At 42.9% G+C, this 16443-nt stretch overlaps 1 protein-coding gene across 4 annotated transcripts in view; it reads left to right on the top strand.

The window, feature by feature from the left end:
* Positions 1–16443, top strand: part of NBEA (neurobeachin) — a 553993-nt gene that overhangs the window by 120813 nt on the left and 416737 nt on the right. For all 4 annotated transcript variants that reach the window (XM_018554206.1, XM_018554199.1, XM_018554191.1 and 1 more), the window contains one exon: positions 14542–14773. In XM_018554206.1, coding sequence (XP_018409708.1) covers positions 14542–14773 — 232 coding nt within the window. The remainder of the gene's footprint in view (positions 1–14541; positions 14774–16443) is intronic.

Below are 16443 nucleotides of genomic sequence, written 5' to 3'. Positions count from 1 at the left end.
AATTTTTTTTTCTTCCCCCCCCCCCCCCCCTTTTTTTTTCTTTTTTTCATGAAGTATTTTCATGTAGTAACAGTGTGAGAGAACAGGTATTTCAGCTATGCGTGGAATGCCGAGTCTGGCATGGTGGAGCCAGGAGCTTGTTGGTGCTGGACAGCTCCTACTAGCTGTGGACTGTGTTTTTTGCTTCCTAGACAACAGCTATAATCTAGTATACCCAGTTTGTGCTTTCACTGTTTATCACGTGCTGATTTTACTTCTTGCTAGGAAACTGTAGGGGGGTACAAGGTTCCTTCTGAAATATCTTCTACATGGTATATCTGTGAGAACACAATAAAGGAATATGCAGAAATGAGCAGACTCCTGTGTACTATTGTATATTTGTTTGTGAATAAACACTGCTATGGAGCAATAAAAACCCAACAGACTTCTTCCGACTTTGAATTCTAACCACAAGCTTCCTTAAATGAGTCTTATGCAGGGTGCAGAGCAAGGGCTGCCCTACTCCTGCCATGCGCCTAGCATTTTCAGGACAAAATGAAAGCTCCTAGAGATCACTCAGCACCAATTTTCTGCTTAGCTAGTCTAACAATGTAAAGTATTTCTTCCCATCAAACTGTCCCACACCACCTAAACATTTAAAGTAGAACTCCCATAGAAAGATAAAATAACAAAAACAGTTTTTGCTGCAATATTTACCTTCTGAGATTTTCCACTCAGTACTTTATTTTCTGCCACTAGATGCCATCAGCCTGATGGCCAGAATCATTCAGCGCATGTCCTCTGAGCTCAGGTTGTCCTGGACTCCCCAACGGAGAAGCAGCACAGTTTTGAGCTCATCTCTTTGTCTCTCTGTGCTTTCCTTCTATCAGCATGCTTCTTTAAGCACTGAACATGAACTGATTAGCTCCTCTCTGCCTCTTACTCTCCAGCTTTGCTGTGCAGCGACTGCAAGAAACTGATACTAGGTTAAATTCAGGTATTCACACTGCTTGTATTTAAAACATGTTTCCACTTTTGAAGTCAGATTTGAGAAAACCCCATTATGTATCTAATTTATTTTTAAATATTTCTTACGTTTTAGTTGTTTCTGTGGAGCAGGTTTGGACACCGGACTACAGGCAACTTTTATTGCTTAGAAAAAATGACAGTATGTAGATAAGGGACAACCTGAGGGGACAGTTTTTTTAAGTGCATTCATATACATTGCACCTCCCAAGCCTTGAGAATATTATAGAAGAACTCCGAGCAAATAAAATCTTAATCCTTGCAGTGGGGCTACCCCCACACTCCAAGGGTTAAGTGCTTGTTGTTTCTTGAGGGCTGAAATATAGCTGTATTAATTACCTGATCTGTGTCCTGCAGCGGTCAGTGCCCACCTCTTTCCCCCTTTGCTCCTGCTATAGAATGTCACTCAGCGTCCTCACGTCTAATGCGAGTCAATGGACCTTCATAAGACATGATGACGTCAGTGGTCCTTAGACTGGCAGAGTTTAGAGGACTAGAGGCTGTGGGGACCGGTCTAGCAGCCCGAAGGGAGCTTGCAGGACAGAGGATGAGTTGAGCAATACAACTTTAAAAAATAAAAACCGGGCGCCTTTCCTGGTGCAAATAATCCTTTTATTTGTTTAGAAAGATTAAAAGTGATAAATGGTACTCACAAAAGAGGTGGATAAAAAGCGTGTTGGATATACAACTCAGGATACATGCAGATTCCTAGCAGTCAGAGAAAACAATCCAAATATGCTACTAGACCAGCAGAAACAAGCTGACTCAGCTAAACGCGTTTTCGGGGAGTTTCCCCTTCTTCAGAGCTGGCACAATTTTACTTGAGTGGCTAGTCAAAATGAGCACTTAACCCTTGCAATGTGGAATGACCTGCCCTCCCGTCTTCCTGATTGGCTTGGAAGCCAGTGTTGTATTAAAATGGCCAACTCGTGACGTCAGAGCTCATGGGTGGCTGCGTAGGTGCACTGAGAAGAGTTGGAGAACATGACCCGCCGCCCGGCTTCCTGATTGGCCAGGAAGCTGGGACCACGCTACCTTGGGATGCCAGTATCGGTACTCGGTATGTGTGAGTACTGATAAACAAAATCGGTTCTCTATACCGAGTAACTGGTGTCTGTGCTTCCCCTGTTTGTACCTTACATTTCTTACAGTGAATCATGCATCTGGCCTGTATAATTCCAAAGAGAGGCAGGCGCTATCATGACATGTCCATTTTAAAGGCTGGTCCCTAGTCTTAAAATCTCTCTGTATAACCAACTGGCTGCCTTTTGTCGAGGGTTTCTTTTTCCTGTACATCTTTTATTACTACTAATCTCTAATGAAAGTGCTTGTAATGAGCAGAAGATCTCTACAAGGCCAGACCTAATATGACACACATGACTTTCTGAAGATATTGAGAATTAATTGTGAATAAAAGATTCCTACTTTCTCATTTTAACAAGACCTATTTCAACTGTTCTTTACTGCCAAGACAACATTGTCATTCTATGGGAGTTCAGCTCAGAATAACCTTTGATGCCATCTCTGATGTATAATTAAAAGTGATGGGCCATGGTGCATACACTTCATGCTCTGCACTGAGCATCAATATCATATTACATAGTCTTTAGATCATATATTTAATAAAATACAAATGGAAAGGGGGGTCAAAGGCTGCTTTACTACTTGTCTACTGTTGACCAGAAATAGGTTAGTTATGGCAGCATATAAAATTTCTGTACAGGTTACTTTTATAACAATTGCAGTTTATACACCTTGCACTTGATATGTTAGTGCCACACAAAGAGGTTTGTTGTTGCATGCATTTTTTTAGGCCACCTTCACACTATTCATTGTGTTGATGCATATGGAATTCTGATATTGGTACCTCTAGCGTACACCTTAAAGGAGAACTATGGGGGTTAAGGCTTTTCCCCATAGTTCTCCTTAGGGTAACAGGAGGACACAAACTAGCATCCTCCCGTCACCCTAGGCTCATTATACCGCGAGCTGTAGCTCGCGGTATACTGAGACGCCGCAGCTGAAGCGGATCCCGACAATTGTGCCGGGATCCACCCAGCTGCGTGACTGACAGCTGGCTCTGCCTATCTAGAGGCAGAGCAAGCTGTACCCGCCCCCTCCCCCGTCCGTTCCGCCAGTCAGTGCTGGTGGATCGGGGAGGGGGGAATCCAGCCCCTCCCCTGTCACGGCAAAGAGCCGTGACAGGATCGAGAGGTGAGCGAACGCCGGTATGTGTTCGCTCACCTCCCGATCTACTGAGCCGACCGGTGACAGTCTCATTGTCACAGGTCGGCTAGAACTATGAGGTGAGTGAAAAGCACTCACCTCATAGTTCTCCTTTTAAGAGTACACTTTTCTTGAATTAATTTCTTATGTTATATTGTCTAGGTATGACTGTGAAATCAATTTAACTAATGTGTCTTTGGTACTGAAAACTCATGAATCCATTTCACAACATGTGTTTCTTTTTTCCCTTTTGGCAATTTTTGGCACAAGAGTCAATCGAAAAATAAAACCTCCATGTCTGTAATTTGAGATCTATCAGAGTGACTGTGAATGTTCATGTTCTAGAGGTGTCCTTACTCCACTAATGTATGCTTTTCTTTTTCAGATTGAGTGATTAGAACCATGGATCTGCGGCTAAAATAACAAGCTGTAATTGAATTTCTGGCGAAAGCGGGTTGCGCATCTAAGGAAATCCATAATTGGCTAAACAATGTTTATGGGGACGCTGTAGTGGAATTTCAGTTTCTCCTTGAAATGTCTTAACCCAATGCCGCACATTGCTAATGTCCACTACAGCGTTCCCATGAACATTCTTTAGCCAGTTATGGATTTCCTTAGGTGCACAACCCGCTTTCGCCAGAAATTCAATTACAGCTCGCTGTTTTAGTAGCAGATCCATGGTTCTGATCACTCAACCTAAAAAAAAAGCATACAAGGACACCTCTATAACATTGTTCATGAACATTCACAGTTACTCCTAATAGATCTCAAATTGCAGACATGGAAGCATTACTTCTTGATTGAACCTCATATTTTTTTTCCTCTTTATTCCTCCACAAGGATATCCTGCATTTACACATGATTGCCTCACTGAAATGCCTTGTAATAAAACTGATAAAACCTAAAATGCCTGTACCCTTTTAGTCATTACTTTGCATGATTATTTGATCTAGGGCTAGACAAATCCAATGAACCAGGCTGCCACGTGCTTAAAATGTAAAACTAGCTGCATTCTTTAAAAGCAAAAAGTTTTCATTAGAAAATTTTTTGTGCCTTTTTGGGCAATATGGCAGTTTTGGTTACACTGTTTGTAAATAGAATTTGGTCACAATTAGCATTAGTTTTCTTCAGCTTAAAGGAGAACTATGAGGTGCGTGCTTTTCACTCACCTCATAGTTCTATCCGACCTGTGACAATGAGACTGTCACAGGTCGGCTCAGTAGATCGGGAGGTGAACGAACACATACCGGCGTTCGCTCACTTCTCGATCCTGTCATGGCTCTCTGCCGTGACAGGGGAGGGGATGGAGTCCCCCCTCCGCGCTCCGGTCCGCCAGCGCTGACTGGCGGAACGGACGGGGGAGGGGGCGGGTACAGCTGGCTCTGCCTCTACATAGGCAGAGCCAGCTGTCACTCATGCAGCTGGGCGGATCTCGACATCGATGTCGGGATCCGCTCCGGCTGCGGCGCCTCAGTATACCGCGAGCTGTAGCTCGCGGTATACTGAGCTTAGGGTGACGGGAGGACGCTAATTTGTGTCCTCCTGTTACCCTAAGGAGAACTATGGGGAAAAGCTCTGACCCCATAGTTCTCCTTTAAGGACTGGTAAGCTGCAATACATTACATTTTCATTTGCGGGTTTAAATACACTTTAATCTTTCATTTTTTTGCGGGGAGGCATATGGAGAGGTTTATAGTCAAACTGCAGCTTCTGTTTTTCCTGAACAGAACAGAGCAGCTCAACTGTCACAAATATGTCCCTATGAGAATTTACAGTCACCCTGTACAGTCACGCAAATCACTTCTAGAAAAAAGCCTGGAGAAGGAATGTAAGCAAGCTCTTGGCTGCTTTAGCAACCAGAACTCTTGTACAGGTCTCTGCTCCCACTGACATAACCCTTATGTTGTAAAGTAGTCACCGCTCCGAGCTCGCGCCTGTGATGGACTACAATCACAATACAAATTAGTAAACTAAACGTGAGATTTGTAGTCTGTCACAGGAGGGAGCTTGGAGCGGTGACTACTTTACAACACACACAGGGACCATGGGGAACAAAGTAGCCACCATCCAGAAGGAAGGACAGTGTCAGCACCAATTCAGAGATGATTTGAGGCTCTACAGCCGAGTGATACACAGATAAGATACATTTTGTTTATATTTAGGTACTTGAATGCATTTTTAAGCTTTAACTCCTGCGTTTAGGGCTAGTTCACACCAGATAAAGTAGTGATGCAGCCAGAGAAAATACTGCTTGCCCTATTTTATCTGCATCGGATTGCCACAGAACGCATGCAAACCGCATGCAAAAAAACCTGCATCAGTTGCGGTAAAATTGCAGTAAAACACATCGCACCACAGCTGTGCAGACACTTGTGGTTCTGATGCAGTTCTGGTGTGAACTTGCCCTTAGTCACTTTAGGATCACAAGGGACAGAACAGTCTCCAGCACTCTCCATCTACTCGGAGAAGGAAGGAAGGAGGAGCAGGGATTAGGAGGGGGAGTGGTTTGCCGTGCTGTGCCCCTGTATTTATGGAGATGCACACAATTTACTGGCACACACAAGGGTGGCTGCATAGGACCCTGTAAGGGAAGGAAGCCACCCTAAAACAGGATATTGGGACCAGTGCTCAGGGGATCAGCTGATTCTGCAGGAAACAAACTTTTAAACAACAAAGAGCAGCATCCATTGTAAGTGATCAATCCAGCATTTGAAATAGCTTAAAAACTTTTTGACTTTTTGATATCACATAATGTACAGTGCATCACATATGACCAGTCCTTTAGCAGAGGCAGCTGCATTGGTTTCCTTTGTCAAGCTTTAGGGGATCCTGCCAGTTACACACTTCCTGTCCTAAGGTGACAATACTCACTCACTGATTTATAGAGTAGCATGGGGACGAGGTTATGTAGTCCTCTGATAGGAAAGTTAATTGATTTTAGTGAGGCAAAGAGAACAGGACGTTATCATCTCACTGGATTTTTTGACGGGATCAACAGGAATTTTTACTCTTATTGAACAGCTATAACAAAACGCTTTCCATTGTATATTAACAGACCAAAAGGAAGCCACCAAGAGAAGTTCATTGTTGTTGGTTTACATATACTTTAAGACTGTAAATCGGGGTAGAAAGTGTACCACTATAGGCCTTAAAGTAGCATCAAACCCTACTTGGGTTTTTTTTCTCAAATGTATTCTTTTACACTAGGTCAACCTACAACATGTATTATTTTTTAGCCTATATCCCTATTATCTTTTTTTTGTGTGGCAGTTGCTCTTTATGGATGTTTGCTTGCTCCTTCAACTTCTGTCCGTAGAGGACAGATAGCACGGGGAGCGTGTACTGTAACGGTCACATGACCTCTCACATCAGCAGTGGTTCGTCCCTTATCCCACTGATAGCGCTGCTCATGTGTCAGGCCCGTTCATGTCAGGTGTACATAGTCCATCTTCCTCTTTGATAAAACAGCACATGCTTGCCCTTTCCGGGTTGAAGAGTGCACCGGAGTTGCATGAAATGACCACCATCACCCCTAGCACTGTAATTACAAGGCACATGTCCGACTGTCACAGGCTAGAGTGTGCATGTAAGGCTGGCTCTATTCGCCCATGTTGGGTAGTGGAGCCACCCTCAAGATGCTAATGGAGTTCGCAGAGACTACAAATGAAGATTGCAGAGAAATGACAGGCTGCACACAGAAAGCAAAGAGCAAACATGAGGAGTCCAGTAGTATGTTGCTATACACTGAGTGGCCAGATTATTATGACCACCTGACGTTTGTAGGCAAATTAGCTATAATTTCGCACTGAGGTTGCTAGAGGGCCAGACCATTATAAATAGGGAAGCAGGCTGTTTACCATGAAAGTAGAAGGGATTATTTTCTGAAGATATGGGTAAACAACGCGATTTAACAGCCTTTGAACGTGGGATGATTGTTGACGCTCGGAACCATGGATCGAGTATCGGCAAAACAGCAGAAATCGTTAAATGTTCAAGAGCAGCTGTTGTTAAAGTGTTTAAAGACTGGACTGTCAGCCGAAAATCTGGGTCTGAACGTGTAAATTGTGGCCGTCAGCGACTAGTCAATGTTAGGGCAGAACGGAGAGTGGCAAGACTGGTACAAGACAACAGAAGGGCAACAGTGCAGTGTCAGATTCCTCGCATCACCTTTCAACATCTCGTGGAGTCACAAGAACGCACTGTTCGCCGTACACTGCATCGTATGGGATATGGAAGCCTAAGGCCTGTTCGAACACCTTTTGCTGTCTGCAGTTAAGATAAAACGTCTCCAATTCGCACAGGAACACAAGGATTGGACAGTCGAGCATTGGAAAAAAGTAATGTGGTCCGATGAATCACGTTTCCAGTTGCATCGTGCAGATGGCAGAGTGAGAATTTGTCGGAAACAGCATGAAAGCATGCACCCCACATGCATGAGTACTACCCTTCAAGCTGGTGGGGGCAGTTTTATGGTTTGGGGCATGTTTTCCTGGCATGATTTGGGCCCTTTAATTTGTGTGGAACAATGTCTCAATAGCACAACATACCAAAGTATCGTTGCTGATCAAGTTCATCCTATCATGTTGATGGCGTATCCCAATGGAGATGGCTTCTTCCAACAAGACAATGCGCCATGCCACGGTGCTCGTATTGTGCAGGAGTGCTTTAAGAACATGATGGAGAATTTGCCTTGCTTAGGTGGCCCCCACAACCACCAGGTCTCTGAAGATATGGGTAAACAACGCGAGAAGTTGAAAGAGCCATCAGGCAGCTGGTTCCACAACCATCACATCTCACAGAACTGGACAGTGCTATTCATCAGGCATGGTGTCAGATTCCTCGCATCACCTTTCAACATCTTGTGGAGTCAATGCCAAGAAGAATAGCCGCAGTATTGAAGGCAAAAGGTGGCCCAACGAAGTACTGATGGGGTGGTCATAATAATCTGGCTACTCCGTGTATATCACAGATTTACATTGAGGGTTTAATATGACTTTAATGGGACACTGACTGCTCTACAGTAATGGTCACTTGTCACATTCAGTGACAATATGGAACCCCCACTTCCCTCTGATGCATCTATAGACTTCATGTTACAAATAGAACTCTGTGATACTTGTGAATTGTGGACCACATTGGCAGCCCGACTTTCTCTCATAGTTAAAGGCGCCAAGTTATCTGTCAGCAATATATGATTTTGCGGCCAGTCTCTGCGCTCACCTTTATCTCTATTGTTTTAGCGCTGCGGTGGGATTGGAGCTTTCTATTGACTTAGTAATGATGATGGAACTATGTTGTTCAACACAGTGTGAAAACGGGAGTTATTGGAAATATAATTGATTCTGACAAACGACAAAGCAGAAGCCAATTACGTTTCTTGAAGTGGTTTGAATGATTTTCTTTTAAGTGACCCAGTTCCTTGTTTGCGGAACGCTGGCATTTGATACCGTCTGTGTGTCCTCTGTTACTCGGAGGCTAATTGCATTTATTCCTGTGGCATTTCACCAATCATTACAACATGGAGAAAAATTATATTTATGACTGAGTTTGTAAAGCTTTGTTCAGAGAAGCTATTGTGTCTTGGGCGTCTTTGTGTGTAAAAGGCTGCATACACAGCTAGTTCAAAGATTAAAAAGTCAACTTTGCTGATATTTCTGTGCTCATGGGAGCATCTTGAGTTTGTTTTTCATATTGTATCGCGCGTAGAATGGAGGTTTGTCTAATTAAATTGAGTATTAACTAGAAATTGGGGTCACCAAAGCAGTGGTCAGGGTGATGAGGGTTATTCATACCACCTAACTGCAGAAATTAGCAAAAAGGAGCACCTTTAAGAGGAAGGGGATGATTTATAATGCATTTACCAAGCACCCGATTCAGCAGAAAATGGCCCAATTTAGAAATGTGTATGGCTGGCTGTAGAGCAGCTTTCTTGCACGGGGGTACTGAGGGAACCAAGGATGGCTCCACAGAGAAAAAAACATACTTTATGGCTAAACAGTGGCTATTTATAACAGCTTGGAGCCCGGTTTTTATTTATTTCTTTTCTGACTGGTGTTAAGTGCAAGTCACTTTGATGACTGCTGTATGCACTTTGTAATTAAACCATGCTTCCCTCAGGCCATTGCAAATGCATTCTTCCTGGCCAGGTTAATGTGCTGTTTATCACAATAGGTTTTTAAATGACAGCATGAATAATAGAAATAAATCTCAGCCATGAACACTTTGACTGTCTATCACAGTCATTTATTTTTAATAGGCCTTCAACTTGGCTGTTACTCCAACGTGCGTTAGTCTTGACTTAGTACCGTGTATGTTCCCCGGACTCTAGGGAGCTCCTATTGACATGTAAACTCACAATCTCGCAGTCAGTTGAGTAGCGGCAGGTCTCTGCGATAATTACTGTTATAATACTAAGTGTATGCCACACACTTCCTTCCTGGAGCATATGTTGTGCTACAGTCTGCTTCTCTGATGTGCTCTGTGTAATAAAGAGCAGCAAGATATTTTGGTAAACACCTGTTATCCGACGTGCTACAGAGGTTTATAGGAAAAGAACAAGATCTGCTGAAATTGATGTGAGCCACTTGGAGAGCACATTGAAGTCTTGAATGTTAACTCTGAGACTCTTCAGCATTTAACTACTGATTTTGTCTTTACTTGAACTATATGCATATGTTTATATATTTTAAAGACCATCTCCGGGTTAAGAAAATACTTACCCTTGCAGTGTGGCTGCCCCTGCACTGCAAGGGTTAAGTGCTCGTTTTTTTGAGGGGACTTAAATAAAGCACATATATTCTGGCTGCCGCGGCAGTCCTCTCTCACCACTTCTCCCGCTCTGCTCCAGTTGTTGAAATATCCTTTGGTGTCCTCGTGTCAAGTGCAGGTCAGTGGACCTGAATAAGATGTGATTATGTCAGTGGCCCGTACACCGCTGGAGCAATGGAGAGAAGACGCTGTGGCACTGATTTAGCAGCCTGGAGGGAGCCGTTGGAACCAAGTATTAGTTGAAGTGACACTACACCAAGGAATTTAATCTTAAAAATTAATTCAAGTGCCTTAACTATAAAGGTGCCCATACACCTTACAATTATCTCCAGATTTTCTGTGGTCAGATGGAAAAGGTGCAAAAACACCTTTAATACTGTCACCTAGACAAAACAAGCGCCTAACCCTTGCAGTGCAGGGGGTGGTCCAATTCAAGGGTCAGTTTTTTGCTGGCCCAGAGATGGCCTTTAAAGTAAATGGGTCTATATAATCGGTGTTTCAGGAACACCGTGTTCAATACAGAGAAGCAACAGAATCCCTTATTCAAGTTATAAGAACATGAAAAGGCTTATTATTATTTTGCAAAGTGCTTTTCTTGAGGCAATGAGGGTGGTTGAGTCCAAGCTTCCTGTACCCCCAGTCTGCTCTAATGGCACTCTTTTTGGTTCCTTTTCATGCAAATACATTCTAGTCTGCCTCTTCTTCATTTTTCATAAAAACAGGGATACCTTTTAGGCATGCCCTCTTCCTATACCCCAGGTCTTTTTTAATTCTCTAAGTCAAACCTCTGTTTGGGTGGGGGAAACACTTTTTCATGCATTTTTGGACAGGCATAAAAATGGACATTATAAAAAAACAGAAATCACTTAGAAAAATAGCACTTTTTTGTATAATAGTGTGGCTCGGGTTGCAACCACATTCTGTAATGTCTGAGGTGCAAGTAAAGCTAGGCATACATACTGTACATAGATTTCTCTTTTTCAATCATTGGCTGAGCGAGAGAACTCTTAATAATTTTCGCTATATAGACTAAATAGTATAGATTGAGGAGTCTTCCCTGCTGGCTATATTGACAGCAAGCACACGTGCACAGTAACTGTATCCGATTGGCCAACAATTTTCGACCCAGCTCCTTCGATTTTGTAGTGGTGCAGACACGGCCGCCTACAGCTCAAAATTCCAGCCGTGTATGGCTACCTTTAGAGAATTAAAAATAATTTCTGGCAGTATTGGAAGGTATTTATTTTACAAAACAAATTTGAAACACATATAAGAAAACAGTTTAATTGTATATTTAACCGGCCAAAAGTTAGCAAATAAGAGGCATTCATTGTTAGGATTTATGTATTATTTAATATATGTTTTATGCATTTTATCAGGAAAGTAACTTGCAATTAGAAAATTATTCATTTTACTGCTAGCCCCATAACAGCTGAACGTCCATATGCAATCCTGCTCACTTGTATTACCTCTTCAGAAGAGCAGTCTTGTTGCTGCGAACACTCTGTAGTGTTCCTTTCATAGCACTGTGGTTATGAGGGAGGTCAGAGCTCACTAGTAAAGACCACAACCCGACCGCTCACTTGTTTGACTTACTGCACTTTACAAGGTTAATTAAGGAGCTGCCTGCATTCCCCCACTGCAATTATCATGTGCATTTGGTTTCCTTCATAGCTTTTAAGAGAATTAATTTGCGTACACAAATGCGATTTCTCCTTTGAGCCTTTTAAGCAATCACCTTGGGCCCTAAACTTAACTATGTTGATTTATTGATTCTGTTTATATGGATTGAGGCGGCTAACAGTGACTGTCTACCTGGTAAAGCTGAACTCCAGGCTTTCCTTCCATCTTGCACAATTGTACAGGCTCCTCTCCTGTACTGAAATTGCTTACTGCATACTGTAAGCTTCTCACAATGTGTATTACAAGCAAGCCAGATTGAGCCCACCTCATTATCTGGCTGAAGGACATCCATCATAATCTAGCCCTTTTCTTCCCAGACTTCCTGTCCTTGTTTCACCCCCTTCATTCATTGGATTTCAGTTCTTTAAATTATCGAGGCTGGCTCGGCATCACATGTGGGCATTACCACAACTTCCTGTTTTCAGAAAGCTATGTAGAGCACCCTACTGGCTCCTCCCACCTGCAATTATCTGCCTGCATTGCATAGAGTAGCACAAAGACCTAGTGATGATATCACTGGGTCTAAAATTGGCTTTGTAATGTGAACAGTTTTTATTAGCGTATTTGGGGGAAAGGGAGGAACCAAGCAATATATACACAGATTAAACTTCAGCTTTAAACAAGCGATGACAGACATGATCTTTAAGAATGATGTAGCTTGCAGATGAAGACACTTGGGTATTTTACAGGGATCAGAAGCTCTTTTAATAATAAACTGCACTTTCTGCACAGAGTGTGGAGAGCAAAGCAGACCACTGTTTTGTAGACTTACCTTCGTTCCAGCCTAAACCTTTCTTTGTAGTGAGGAAGGGTTTTTTTTTTATATGTGCCTCTGTCTACATTGGGAGTATTTACTTTGTGACAAGCAACTGAAATTTTGGGTTAAATCTCTCCATTAGGGACAGCAACAACAGTTTAAAATACTTTGATTTGTGTGACTTCTTGAAATCTCTGTGAGCTTTATAGGTGTCTGCGGCTTCCTGTTCCGGTGACCACTGTTCCCTTATATCTTAAGTATCCTCATGGATCACTTGCCCCTCCCTATTAGATTGTAAGCCCTCAGGGACAGTGCCCTTCTTACCATCTTGCCTTGTATTGTAATTGTTATGTCTTCCTTATATTGTAAAGCACTGCACAAACTGCTGGTGCTATATAAATCCCGTATAATAATAATATCTTGTCTTGGTAACCACACAGGAAATATTCTCATTCTACATTTTCCTGGACAGGTTTACATTGAATCATATTAAAGGAGAACTATGGGGTCAGTGTTTTTCCCCATAGTTCTCCTTAGGGTAACGGGAGGACACAAACTAGCGTCCTCCCGTTACCCTAAGCTCAGTATACCGCGAGCTACAGTTTCGCGGTATACTGAGACGCCGCAGCCTGAGACAACGTAGATGACGGGATCCGCCCAGCTGCGTGAGTGACAGCTGGCTCTGCCTATCTAGAGGCAGAGCCAGCTGTACCCGCCCCCTCCCCCGTCCGTTCCGCCAGTCAGCACTGGCAGATCGGAGCGGGGAGAGGGGAATCCAGCCCCTCCCCCTGTCACGGCAGAGAGCAGTGACAGGATCGAGAGGTGAGCGAACCTGCTATGTGTTCGCTCACCTCCCGATCTACTGAGCCGACCTGTGACAGTCTCATTGTCACAGGTCGGCTAGAACTATGAGGTGAGTGGAAATCACTCATCTCATAGTTCTCCTTTAAGAGAATTTTTCAAGCGATACTTTAATAAATCAAGCAGGCCATTTTACCAGAGATTCCTATTTATGGCTGGGTATTATTATTTCTGCAAGGTAAAGATTGATGGGGTATTTGTGGAATGCAGATGGACAAGTCATGCTTAGTTAGTTGAAGGCACTGGCCTAATTGGAAGTCATCTCCTATAGTTCTCAGGTGGCTGTTGATGGACTTGGCAAACCTTTTTTATTTTAGAATTCCACTTAGCAGTTTGCTATTGGGATCTGGGATCAAATCAAGATGTAGTTCCCCTCTAGGTACCCCATATAGTGTGAAACCTGTGGGCCTCATGCATCAAAGTGTGGGTACTAGATACTGTGGGCCTTATGCATTTAGCCTGTCGGTCCTAATAACTGTGATGCCCCAGCATCTCCAGTTAGATTCAAAGCACTTTGTGAAATAAGATTCTGGATCTCCAGGCGTCATTTACCACAACCATCTAAATAGATGCGTTCACATGCCTGGGGTGGCTTCAATGTAAAGTGTTCACACACAACTGATTTTCAGTTTTTGGTGATGCTAGTTAGTTGAATTACCCACTGACTTCCGGGAACGCACTGATTCAGTCTTGTCTTCTGATAAATCTTTGCATTGCGAGGGGCCTTTCAAGTCCACAAGTCTTGCAAGGATTATTACCAATCAAGTAGTATTAGCCTCCAAATGCTGCAATCTTGGTAGTAAACCTCCTGGATGGGAAGAAGAGCAGAGCCACAGACTATTACAAGAAGATTTTGTTACTGATAGGTAATTCAGCTCATCAAGCTGAGGAAAAACCCCAAAAAAGTTTTCGGTGGGCTGATAATGACCATTTATCTTCGTTTGCAATCAAATTGGCAGACATTCAGTCCAAGGTAGCCAATATATTTTGGTCAGATATGTGTATGGCATAACGTTTCTCTTAATTATATTCTTATGAGAAGACAGCTCCAGCCTGCGTTGGGCAACAGGTGTTTTAAATGTGTAATTATTAATAGGGTAACATTGTTCATTCACTAAAAAAAAAAATATATATATAATGTATTATTTATTTTGGAGAAGGTCGTTTATGCTGTATGCTTATGTTCTGTACCTGAGTAAATACAGTGGATGTTATTATATGCCATTCTTGTTTTCCTTCAGCTGGTCGGTGGCGAGTTTGATCTGGAGATGAATTTTATTATTCAAGATGCAGAGAGCATTACCTGCATGTCGGAGCTGTTGGAGCACTGTGATGTGACGTGCCAGGCCGAGATCTGGAGCATGTTTACAGCCATTCTACGGAAGAGTGTTCGAAACCTGCAGACCAGCACTGAGGTTGGCCTTATTGAGCAAGTGCTGCTAAAAATGAGCTCTGTGGATGACATGATTGCAGGTATTTAAATAAAACTGTAGCGTTGTTTTTGTCATATGACTTAACACCAAGTTCTGTTGTCTCCTTGTCAGACTTCTTTTTGGAAAGCATCCATACTTCTGAATAAATCAAACCTCACTAATGAGTCACTGCTCATTGTGAGAATAGTCTTCATTTAAAAAAACAACACAACCATTGCAGTAAGTCCTGTCTTGTCTCGAAATTATCTCCCCATCTCCCGATGCAGGAATAAACAGAATCAAAATAATTAGACACTCTTAAGATGTGATTCTCAACACAATTTATTTTGCCCACTATTGGTTTTATGTGTGGCTGACTGGAAAGTTCAGTCATGTGTGTTTTCTATTTCTTAAGAATCATGTTTTACTTGTTTAATGCTCATTCACAATCGCGTAAACCCTTCACAAGACTCTCTCCCGGTTTTTGGATGTCAGACTGGTTTCCTGATCTTCAATCCTATGGCATCTTATTATGTATCTTTCAAATCAAAGGAGACTTTGCATTGACCTGCTGTTTGTTACATGTACTTGTCTGTTGCTAGTCTCAGCATTCGGGCCTCATGAGCCTATTTTTGCTCAAGGTTCGAACATGGGCGGCAAGATTGAATACACATCTGAAGGTCAGGCAAGCAGAATTTATTTAGCTATTTTTAATCGTCCATGAAGTTGCATATATACCTTTCTTGGCCAGAATCAGTCAGATTAGCAGAAGTATCGACATAAACCTTCCTGGTTTAGTAAATTTGTTGTGCCATCTTTCATTTCTAGAAATGCGTAGAGCTGTTGTGCTCATGTTTGCTCATGTTTGCTAGTCTAGGGCTGCCAACAGGGCATGGTGTCCCCACTACCATCTAGGAACACAGCTGCATAAGGGCCTATTCACACTATTGCGCTGTGGTAGTGCAATATGCCATGTGTGTAGTGTTAATTTCACCCATTCATTCTAACGGTCAACCTAAAGCACCAATTATCACAAAAAAGTGCATGCAGCATTTTCACAGTGCAAAAACACCACACATTGGTGCAATGGCATGCACTGCAATGCAAGTGTGCTAAGAGGATTGGGGTGCTGTTCAGAATAAATGCCACTGCATTGCACAAATGACTGTAATGGACATTACCGCAGGGCAGAAGTGTGAATAAGTCCTTAAAGCAGAGAGGATAAAAAGCGAATCACCCTACAACAGATCATTTCTCTATTGATGACTTACTATGGCTTGTTTCACACTCTTTGCGGAGGATGACACAGGGCTTTGAGTCAGAGATGTCCCCATCTTAAAACTGATGGAGGGAGATGCTTGTCTGCAGGTCCTAAGTTACAGCTTCTTCTCCAGCAAGAAGAACAGTCAGCAAAAAAGGAAATTTTTTACGTGACCCCAGGCATTGATGTGCTTTGCGTTCCAGTGCGGCCGGAGGGCGTGGCTGCGGCGCCCTTAACTGCACCGCCACGCCCCCTTCCGACCCTCAACAAATTGAGCTGACCACAATGCGATCCAGTGCATTCCGGTCACAATCGGGCCAGAACGCACTGAGGATGGTGTGAAGTAGTCCTTAAGGGGCAATTCCCACCAATTGCTGTGCGTTCCAGAACGGCAGCTGCTGGAACGCACAGCAATCGCTCACTAAACTTCCCCCTTTGTTCTAATGTTTAATGTGAATGCTCTCATATTC

The sequence above is a fragment of the Nanorana parkeri genome, unplaced genomic scaffold, assembly GCF_000935625.1.
Source record: "Nanorana parkeri isolate BGI_ZX_2015 unplaced genomic scaffold, ASM93562v1 scaffold8, whole genome shotgun sequence".
Classification (NCBI taxonomy): Eukaryota; Metazoa; Chordata; class Amphibia; order Anura; family Dicroglossidae; genus Nanorana; species Nanorana parkeri.
Note: the sequence above shows the minus strand (reverse complement) of the source record. Positions and strands in the feature narration are given on the sequence as shown.